Source organism: Chaetodon trifascialis, chromosome 7 (genome assembly GCF_039877785.1).
Source record: "Chaetodon trifascialis isolate fChaTrf1 chromosome 7, fChaTrf1.hap1, whole genome shotgun sequence".
NCBI lineage: Eukaryota > Metazoa > Chordata > Actinopteri > Chaetodontiformes > Chaetodontidae > Chaetodon > Chaetodon trifascialis.
The window spans coordinates 11,465,001-11,476,220 of NC_092062.1; the positions used below are offsets into that span (position 1 = coordinate 11,465,001).

At 42.4% G+C, this 11,220-nt stretch overlaps 1 protein-coding gene across 1 annotated transcript in view; it reads right to left on the reverse strand.

Moving 5' to 3' along the window:
* Positions 1-4,338, reverse strand: part of ccka (cholecystokinin a) — a 5,956-nt gene extending 1,618 nt beyond the window's left edge. Inside the window, exons 1-4 of the mRNA XM_070967195.1 lie at positions 4,260-4,338; positions 2,063-2,142; positions 1,602-1,782; positions 1-954 (exon numbers count right to left, since the gene is read on the reverse strand). The exon at positions 1-954 is cut by the window's left edge and continues 1,618 nt beyond it. Of these exons, the coding sequence (XP_070823296.1) occupies positions 815-954; positions 1,602-1,782; positions 2,063-2,140 (399 nt within the window). The 5' untranslated portion in view covers positions 2,141-2,142; positions 4,260-4,338 and the 3' untranslated portion in view covers positions 1-814. The remainder of the gene's footprint in view (positions 955-1,601; positions 1,783-2,062; positions 2,143-4,259) is intronic.
* Positions 4,339-11,220: the final 6,882 nt, after the last annotated feature.

Below are 11,220 nucleotides of genomic sequence, written 5' to 3' on the forward strand. Positions count from 1 at the left end.
GACCCCTGTTGGTCTTACAGCATAGTTCTGGTGATATTCTATATTTTTCTTACGGTCAATAAATCACATGAACACCAATAGCAACAATGAGCTGACTCATCAACAAGTATTACCTGTGCAGCCTCCATTACCCTACATGCCATAGGCCTCCACTGCTGTCCACAAGCTACTAAAACACAACAGTGATGCACACTGTTGCACTGGCTTCCTTCATCACCATGAACACACATATTTTGACTCAATTCCACACACACCTTACCACTGCCAGAAATATTCACTAGAACACCAAATCTGTTAATCCACATCTGAAAATAGTCCCCTACAAATGCACTGTATCCTCCTGTTGAGTAACTTTTGCTAAACCCTACAGCTCCGAATAATTACTGAATGCTTGGAAAAATTAAGCTATACATTTTTTCGAGCATCCTTTAATGATCTGTGTCTTCAATTGACAAAAAAATGGGTTTGAGGTTTAAGGAGTGAGCAGAGAATTCAGAATGTATTGAGAAATGAACTAACACACTGTTGGTTTTGATTTCTCCAAAGGATTTCCTGACAGTAACAACAATATTGAGGCCTTATCCTTTACATTTTTACATTTTGTGCTTCAAAATAATTCTGACATATTGTGAGGAGCGGTTTGGAAAATGGATCTTTCTCCTCTTTGCTTCTATGTGTTGATGCTAAACTCACTCTCGGGCCCAGTCAAGTCAGCCCTTGGTTACAGTAAGTGCAGTGTGAAAAGGGTCACTATGTTGGGGGGAGGGGGTATTGGCGGTGTTAACTCAGGTTTGGGCGAAAGCAAGCCACGCCTTTAAGAGGAGTACTCATACTCCTCTGCACTGCGTCGTCCGAAGTCCATCCAGCCGAGGTAATCTCTGTCCTTTATCCTGTGGCTGGGGGCTAGACCACTGGCTCTGCTGGTGAGGGAGGATCTGGTCTGGTAGGGAGAGCCTGGAGGAGACAGAGACAGGGAGAGAATGACATGCATTGCACTTCATGACGCAGATGATGATGAGGAGGACAGGAAGATGTTGTTTTGCTCAGCCAAACAATGACTGCAGTGCACATTTTTCTACCTGTGCTGGCCGTGTGATGTAAAATGTATGACTCTGAATGAGGTTGTTGGAGTGAGTGCTGCTGACTTGTTTTCTTTCTGTTCCCGTCTTTGTGTGTTCTACGAGACCAGTGAGCTCAGCAGGTCTCCCAGTCACACAGTGTTGACTCGAGAGAGGAAGAGAGACACAAAGTGACAGAGCGAGAGAGCAGAGAGTGAGGTCAGGAGGGAAGGAGACGAGTGGAGGAGGCGGAAATAGAGGGAGCAGGCTGCTGGAGGGACAGAGGGAAGGAACAAGGAGGAGGTATGGAAAGATGGAGGGAGGACAGAGAAAGCTAGAGGGAGGCGGGAAATGCCAGATGGTGGGACTAAGACCCAGCATGAGTGACGGCAGATTACAGAAGGATGGATGTTAGGAAGAGAGAAAATAACACAGCCAGGAGCGAAGTAAGACGAGAGGAACGTTCTGCGTGTAATGAGATGAGATGACCACAGGCTAAGACGCTCGCTCTGCTTCCTGTCTGTCTCTCCGCTCCATGCCCACCTTTCCTGGAGATCAGTCTGGCCAGTAGCTGGCTCAGGGTGTTTCGAGCGTCTGCGTCCGCCTGGGGTTGGTTGTAGTTGGCTAGCTGCCCTGAGGGGGGCGCTGGAGCCGAGCGGGCCTGACGTGTGTGGTGTGGAGGCAGGCTGTCAGAGGCCAGAGCCTCACCCTCAGCTCTCTGTGACTGGAGGACAAGAGAAAAGAGACAGGAGCGATGACGTATGGATCAAAACCTGAAATTTCAACACTTTACTGTAACTTTAAATGGATTTAAACTAAAAACTCAACCAGACAACTTTCATTTTGCAATGATTTAAATGTGCATATGTTTGGTCTCATCATTTTCTTTTCCAAATCCATGCAGAGATTTGAGGAAACTTCTAGTGTGTGTGTGTGTGTGTGTGTGTGTGTGTGTGTGTGTGTGTGTGTGTGTGTGTGTGTGTGTGTGTGTGTGTGTGTCTTACCATAGCATGTGAGGGCAGACTCACGGAACCACTGGACAAAGCAGCCAGGAGCACGCACACACAGATACCTACATTCATGACTGGCGAGAGAGAAAAGAGACAAAATATAACAAAGTTAAAAGAAATCCAGCACACCTAACATGATCGTCTTCCTGTCAGGTTCTGTACCGCCTCTCCATCGCCACCCACTCTCTTTTACTGTCTCCCATCGGCTCGGTAAATATGTGCTTCTGTGAGGCAAAACATTACAAGCAATGAAGGTTTTGCAGAAAACAGCAATAAATCATTTCAGAGTCAGTGAAGCAGGGGGACGAGATTAACCTTTGATGGTTCAGCTGGACCCTAAGGCGAAACACTCTGTCTGTCTCACACACGCCCCCGCTTCAGAGTGTGTAGCGTAGTTGTAATAAATGTACACTGTAAGCACTTTGCGAATCAATCTCTTTATCCCCCTGCTCACATAAAACACAAATATATGAAAACATTACATTAAGTGATGGTGAAATCTAAATCCTGTTTCACAGCCCTCATCTTCTCTTATTAATTAATCATATTTATTATGATTAAATACATTTTATTTTTGTAGCACCTTCCATACAAGAAATGCAGCTGAACTTGCTTTACAGCCCAGAACTTACATACATACATACATACATAAAAAAGACAGAATGAACATAAAGACAGGGATAAAATATTGATGGAAAATAAGATTATAAAGCCTCAAACATTGACATGAAAGTTCCACATCAGTGTAATAAAAATATGTATCCTGCAAAAGGAAAAAAAAAAAAACTACAAAAAATTTGGTTGTAAACATTTGTCAGACTGGTTTTCTAATTTTCTAACTCTGTATTTATCTTGGACCTGGCAAAGCAGCATGTTGTTATATTGTTATTGCTTTGTGCCAGAACATTCTTCCAGAGCAAATATCCAATTAGATAAAACCAACAGCACCGGTCGCTCTGAGGCTTCGGAGCTCCAATCACTCCAAACCGGCTCTCTCTGCCTGTCTGTGTTTAGAGGAATGATCCTTTTGCTGCACTTATGCAGAGGAAAGCACACACACAGGAGCGCGTAACAGTCGTCTGAGTCGTCTGGCTTTACATGAGCTATTTCAACAATTGACCCTCTCACCACACACACATAATCAAAACTTATAACAAAAGTGTGTGTTTATCCCTCAGCAGCCTGGATAACATTGGTTCAGTGAGTCCACAGCTTCCTCGAGTTACTCTTCACTGAACATGATGATTACATACATTATCAGCTCTCTTCATCAACATCCACCTACAGTGCAGCCTCTCCACACGAAACCATGCAACTCTCAGTTTGAACCCAAATCGTGTCCGTACAACGCTATCACTGACACTCACAACAACATCCATTTGAATAATTTTCTTTAAATTGACACTGCGGTGGTGTAAATAGTCATTCTCCTGATGCTAATATAATTCCTGTTAGCAGCTGGTCATTGTCTCCATTTCATTATTCAGTGGGCTGGTAATGATGTGGTACAGTAATGTGTGTGAAGCCCTCTCCCCTCCTCAGGAAAAAATAAATGAAAAAAAAAAAAAAGAATAAAAGGAGATTTTTTTATTATTGTTATTTCAAACACCTCATGCTCATTTTTCCCACCCTCTATTCATAAGCACAATCCAGCCTATGAAATGTGCTGCAGTGATGACTATCTAACATATACACCCAAAATTTTATCTCCACACTCAGATGCTATGATCTGATTATTGTACACTCAAACTGTAAAATACACAAGGCTTTAAACGGCTTGATTGTCCTGCAGTTGTTGTGAATTGTCCTAAATTCATCACTCACTCCTTCGTTAGTAAATGTTTGAAATGTACAGTCCTTAACATACTTCATCATTGTGTCTCATATATCTATGTGTGCGTTCCCTAAGAGCTACAACTCAGCAAACTAACGGAGCTGGCAAAAAAAATGAGAAATATATTGTGAAAAGCAAAAACATTTGACTGGAGTTTGAATAAAACTAAATGTTTCCAACATGACAGCCCTTTCTCAACTTTTCAGATGAAACGTGCAATTGTTGTGTACGTTTTAAATAAAATAAGGCTCCTTTAAAGAGCCACCTTCACACAAAAAAGTATTTTTAATAAATGTCAGAACAGAAAACTGGATACCCCTGAGGACACAGATTTCAGAATCAGTTTGATCTTCTTACCTGCAGTGTTTGGCGTGGACCAGGCGAGGAGGAGGCTGAAGATGTTGAGCTTTGCTCCTGCAGCGTTCAGGCTGTGAGTGAGTGTGAGAGAGGCAGAGGGGAGACCGTGCTTTTATACTGACACACAGGAAGTGGGAGGGGCCTGGGCTGATGGGAGGAGCCTGCTGCTGGCGCAGAAACTGAGAGCACTGACGCAACTGAGGACGCAAACAGCAAACGCATGCACACACACGCAGACACACACGAAGCAATATGAAAAAAAGGGGTTGGGGATGAAGGTGACAGCTTTAATTGTGTGGCCTCCTCCTCGCTCACCTGTGAGAGAGGAGCACACACACAAACACACACACACACACACACACACACACACGCACACACACACACACACACACACACACACACACACACACACACACACACACTAGGTGAATCAGTAGTTTCAAGTGGAGAGAAGCTGGAAGGCTCTTTAAAATGAAGCACAATGCATTGCAGCACGTCTGAGCATTTAAGTGGCACAAACAGATATATGGAGAGATATAAACACACTGAACACGAGGAGGGAATAGAAGTAAGTAGAATAATATTAAAAAAAAATAATGTCCCACTCTGCAGCTCAAGGCTGGAAATATTTCAGCTACCACCGTGACCGAGTCTGTCTTCTAACAGAAGCAGCAGTTTCAGAGGGGCGAGGCGATCAAGGCCAGGGGACGTTGTTTAGGTCCGACAGGGCATCGCAGTGTCATGAGGGAAATACATTTGTCCCTGCTGCTTTCCTTTCTTCATGCCACCAGCAATCACTGAAAGACTCCTGGCAAAATTAACCTGAAGTGGGTCAGAAAATAATTTGAATTCTGACGCACATTAGAAGAAAAACACTGCCGAAAGAGTTCAGAGAGAAAGTGCTCTTGCTTTGATCTGTCCACAGATTTGTTTGTTTCATTACAAATACAGTGTAATCTGTTAAATGTATGACACTGTGATTATGATTGTTCTGATATTAAACGTAAGAAATATTCATGGTTTTTCATGCATTCGTCACTGATGCGTAATGTATTTGCTCTGTAACTTCATATATGAAATATAGATGTACTGAATATAAAGGGTAGTTTTCATTAGTCTGAAATGGATTTTGGAATGTACCAAAAGCTTCAACATCAGAGTTAATTAAACATTTTTGAAGTTTCTCCATGGCTAATAAAAATAAATAATAAGAATAATTTTAAAAAATCTCAGAAAGTACAAGTGGTGCCAGAAAAAAATGTGCTTTGTGGAAAAAGGCTGAATGGCATTCATACTTTAAATGGTATGTGCTGCACGCTGGAGTAATAACATGAAGCGGTAATCCAAATGGCCTTTAAAAGGTTCATTAAAGCTGTAACAACTGGCTTTTAACTCATTGTTCAAGCTAATGCATCAGTTAATCAGTGATTGACTTCTTTATTCACATCATTAAAGCTAACATCTGTGGTGTCTCTGCTGCTCTGTTCAAACCGTAAAGCAATTTGATAGGAAAAAAGATGTTTTATATCTTCATCAGTGAGAAAGGGCTTGAGGTATGCAGCTAGTCATGTCGAGTGGAGACACACAGCTGTGCTGCCTTCACCTGCCAGGATTCAATCACTCCTGTTGGCACATTTAAGTCCTGATTTGCCTGCAGACCTTGTCCGAATCGTTTAAAATTCTTCAGTTGCTGCTCCTGGTGAGGTCACAGGAAGCCTTTAAAGCAGTTTTGAAAAATATTTTCACTCTTCAGCTCTGTGAAGTCCAGGACCTGAAACTTTACGCTCCCAGAGGACCTTTGCTAGCTTTGTCTGGGCTTAAATGAATAAACTTGGATTACACGGGTCTATTTTTGTCATTATTATTGGTGTCCTTAACGTACAATACTTACTGTTGACCAAGTTTTCAGAGCGTGAAGCTCAAACTGCGTCACCAGCAAATGATAAAGGATATTGGTGTCACAAAACTTAGAGGAATAATGCATCTCACAGCTGTGAACTGGTATTTTCAGAATTGCACCGACTGACCCGAGAAGGATATTTCACTGTGCATGTCTTCAGCCACATGCTGCAAAACATCTACTTACTTGTGAAGGGGTGCACGTTCACTGTTTAACATGTGGCTCTGCTGCAGACAGGCTGCGCTGAACACCGGCAGCGTTATCATCTGTGAATGTGTGACAGTGACTGTGTTGGTGGGCTATCTGGAGCTCTACTCCAGTATGTAAATGAGGCTAAGATTAGCTTGTTTCCAAACGCTGTCATTAGCAGCTGCTCAACTTTTGATGGGGCATTCACCGACACACTGTCATTGGCACCTGTCTAACTTCTAACAGACACATGCACAGACATGGCATTCTGAAATCACTATTTTCAAACCTCCTGATCGAACAGTGGGGTGCACCACGGCGTTAAGCCTCTAACAAGTCAGAAAATAAAGTCAAACGCTCCACTCCATGTCTTCATCTTATGTGGGAAACATTTACTGTTGGCCTGTTTCACCATGTTTCAAAATCTAATCCCTGCTGTCTGAGATACCATGTGCGCTTTTGGGCAAATAGACAACTGAACAAATGACGTTCTGCCTCCCACAGGATTTCATTACAGATGTGCAGCTGTAAGCCTCCTCAGACAGCTCCTGTCGTTTGTTTGGGGGAAAAAAGATGACAAAATCTGAAATAAATGCCAGGTGTGATGAAGCTACAACTCTCTGTTTAATCACAATCTCACTTTTCTGTGAGCTGGCTTCTCACACCTACTCATGTCCGCATTAACCCACTAGGGGGCCACAGGGTCAGATACCACATCCATCCCTCCCCAACCTCCACCTGCAATTAGCATCGTTATTTCTACACATTGCTTGGACATTTCCATGCGTCTGTCCAGAGCTGCTTTCATTTTTTTCCCCATGCAGATCCAATCCACTGATGGATCCACCTGCTGAGCCACATCTGATACACAGCTAATATCTCACGCCGATCATGCTGATGCAGTGATGAGTGATGAGCTTAGAATAGTTCATATTCCTCCACAAAATGGCAGTCATTAAAATCCACACACATCTTTGAACGTCTTTTCCACAGCAGACATTTTGACAGGTCCCTGTAGGAAATGCAGAGGTTTAAGGTTAAAATAAAAGATGAATGGATTCCATTTAGACTCACTGGGACACTTGAATGGAACAGAGCCATCCTTAAAGTCACCAGTAACACCTGTGCTTTTCCACCTGACGAGTCAAAAAGTTATGCTAAAGCCTCAAGCTCATACAGACAGCTGTGGTGCACTGCTACACTCACGTCACGGGCTGTGCTGGTCATCATAACAAACGCACCCTCTGAAATTGGGCGGTGGATTTGAACACCTGGAGCTCAGCTGGTTCACCTATTAGAGATATCCTAAATTTGACAAGATGAAGTCTAATTAAAGATAGACATGAAAGCTTTCACTAGACATAAATACACGGCAGATATCTTCAACTCTGACGGATTTACCCTCCACTGTGATGCGGAGGAGAGCTGCTGCTTCACTTCAACAAGCTAAGTGTCCGCTCTGATCTTAACACGCGTGTTGTTGGTGAATGTTTTGGGTCTTTAAAGTTGTACGTTCACGTGACGCTCCCCACGCGCCGCTGTCAGCTCGTGGGCCCTGCCCTGGGCTAGCTGCTGCTAGCTAACATAGCGCGCTGCCATGTTGTGTTTGGTGTGGTTTGGACTCGTGTACTTTGGTTGTTGTTCTGCATGTACATTGTGGCGCTTTGTTGGAATGATAGAAAAGGTTTAGCAGCATAATTCCCCTGCGGCTGGGGGCGTTGCTTTTTCATAGATGGTCATACGGTTATTTTGAATTGGCTTTAGTGTTGTAAACATGACTTTCGTCCCGCTCAGAGTTTATGCACATGATATTTGTCCTATATTATTGTTTAGGGAGCTCAATAAGGCTTTTGCCATACAAAAGATACATGCTTACATTCAGTTTCTCTGCAGCCCATTAGCAGCTCCTGAGTTATGAACCTGGTTCCTGTCACTGCTCCACTCAGCTGAATTCATTTCCAGTCTATACTAAAATCCATGTGTTCACTATGTGCAAAATCTGTGAGTTTAATATGTGTAAGTGGCTCTGCTGCACACCTTGCATGTTTTGCCTGCTGCTGCATATCAGACTCTGTACAAAACTGTATGTAATGTAGTTTTGACTCTTTGTATGCCTGTGGGGAATGTGGAGGTCAGAGTCTGGCTGCCAGTGCTCAGCTCTGTTCATATTCTGCATTTAGAGAGACCGAATGATGACTGAATTATGGAAAGTGTCTTTCACAGATCAAGAAGCTTCATCATGATGTTTTCATGGTGCAAAAATACCTTGAATATGAAAATGTATTCACAAAATAACAGTAATTCTAACCAACCCTGGCCAACAATGTATTTTCTTGGGCTACAATCATTATTTTCATTGTCAGTGAATCTGTCGATTATTCTCTCGATTAATGGATGAGTTGTTTGGTCTATAAAATGTCAGGAAATGGTGAAAAATGTCAATCAGCGTTTCCCAAAGTCCAAGGTGACGTCCTCAAATGCCTTGTTTTGTCCACAATCCAAAGATATTCAGTTGAATGTCCTAGAGGAGTGAAGAAACCAGAAAATACTCACATTTAAGATGCTGCAATCGATGATCAAAAGAGTTGTTGATCAATTTAATAGTTGATAACTAATCAATGAATCATTGCAGCTCTACTTTTTGCTCTCCATTTTTAAGAGGCGGTCTTTGTTTACGTGCTCTATTCACACTCATATTCATGGCAAGTGGACGATGAAACGCTTGACAGAAGCCGTCCGCTGGAATGAGTGATCAGTCTGTCCATCCGAAAATGTCCAAACGAGACGCTGCACACAGGCCTGTGGTTCATAATGACACCGCTGTTCTCATGGAAGAAAACATGCATGTAGACACAGTTTTTGTAAGGAATGCCTTCATGTTTATTCTGTCGCTCTCCCTGCAGTGAGTCATGGTGCTTGAGTTAATTGTGGCGTTGTGTGGGACAGAAGCCTCTTCACTAGATGGACCCTTTTCCTGCTCTAATCAAATGGCTCGTTCTGTATTGTCAGACACGAAGGGAAGGCTGGGGGCAGAGATGAAGATGGGGGGGGGGGGGGGCAAGGACAGAGATGTTGAGAGTTGATGATAAAAACACTAAGCAAAGAATCTCAAAAAAGTGCTGGAACAATGAAGAATGTGTGGCAGACTGCCCGAAACCGTCTGTGACGACTTTAAGTTATAGGAGACAAACTATGGGACACAGTCCAAAAATAAGATGAGTGCTTTGACCACGAGGCAACACTTTAAAGCACGCCACAAGCTTACTTAGCTTGTAATGTGATCATACTGATTATCATGATTTTCTGAGTTTGCCTTTAGTCTTCTGGATTGCTTTGATTGCAGATATCACCTCTGAAGTCTCTCAGCGTAATGAGAATGTGATGGACAAAAGCCTCTGGAGAGACCTGTTGTCTGGGTTAGGCGGCCTCACGGGAAACGTTGCTGTATTTTCTGAATAGGCACATCAAAGACTTTGGTCCAAGCCCCATAATTAAAAGACATTATTCAATGTTTAATTCAAGTGCATCGCTGCTTTGACAAGGACGTGCTTTGCACCAATTAGGAGGACTTTCCGTCTCCAAATATTCCGCACCACCCTTCATGCACACACTTGCCTCGTGTCATAATGGAAGATCACAACAAAAGATCTCTGTATTTTCTTCAGATATTAGGTCAAAAGACTTATTCTGTCTAACAAAAAAATAGGTTCGAACCGTTCTAATATCTGTTTTTGCATATTATGTCTGTAAACACCAGTACAAGAGACATACTAGCAGTATATTTGTTTCAACATGAATCTCTTTTAAAAGATCTAAGTTGCAAAGTTAAGAAATAAAATAATGTTCTACAGTGTAAAATTTCATTTAAAGACCATCAAATTGGAAAGAAATACAATATTCTGCTTTAATATCTTATATTGTGAAAGGTTTCAGACCCTTCCCCTAAATTAACCAACAGTGACCACCAGTGAACATATTGGAGGGCATTGATTAGAACTAAAGGTAAATTAGCCCATATTATACTTAAACATCCACAGATTTTGCTTATTTCTATTTCCTAATATAAATATATATCTTATTATTGATGTTTTGTTTTTTTTATATTCAAATACACATTTGTGTCTGTGTTATTTTCTTACCATATATTCTGTATTATCATTTCCTGTAATGATATTTTCTGATTTCTTATTTTGTGTAGGCAGTAAAGGAAAGGAGGAGAAAATGGAGAACGCTTCTTGTTAAATTCTTGTAAACAAAGCTCCGTCAACATCTTTCTCTCCCGTCGTGGTTGGTGTTAGATTGATCGCTGAGAACGAGCAAATGAATGATTCTTAACTTGTGTGTAATTTGATAACATCCTTTTTAGACAGATTAGGTGATTTCATACTGCTGCTGTCGCCTGGCTGACATTTGAACAGGGCTTTGTGGATTGCTCAGTGCTGGAATGTAATCCCTCTGGACATTTGTGCTTCGTCACTGTACGTCAGTGTTTCTCAACTCCGGTCCTCAGGCCCCACTGGCCTGCATGTTTTAGATGTTTCCTGCTCCAACACACCTGATTCAAATGAGCAGCTCGTTATCAGGCCACAGCAGAGCTTGATGACGAGCCGATCATTTGAATCAGGTGTGCTGGAGGAGGGAAACATCTCAAACATGCAGGCCAGTGATGTACGTCCACTAAAAGTGCTGTTTGTTTCCACTGACAGGCTCAGCCAAACGATTGTTCTCTGTCCAAAAGAGACACTTTCCTCCATGTCCCTCAGGTGTCTTTCTGCGAGGCAGCGCAGGGTCTGAAGGAGAAGTGTTCAGAGCCATTACTGTATCTGCTGTGAAGGTGAATGGGAGGTCGAATCTACAGACATTAGAGCACAT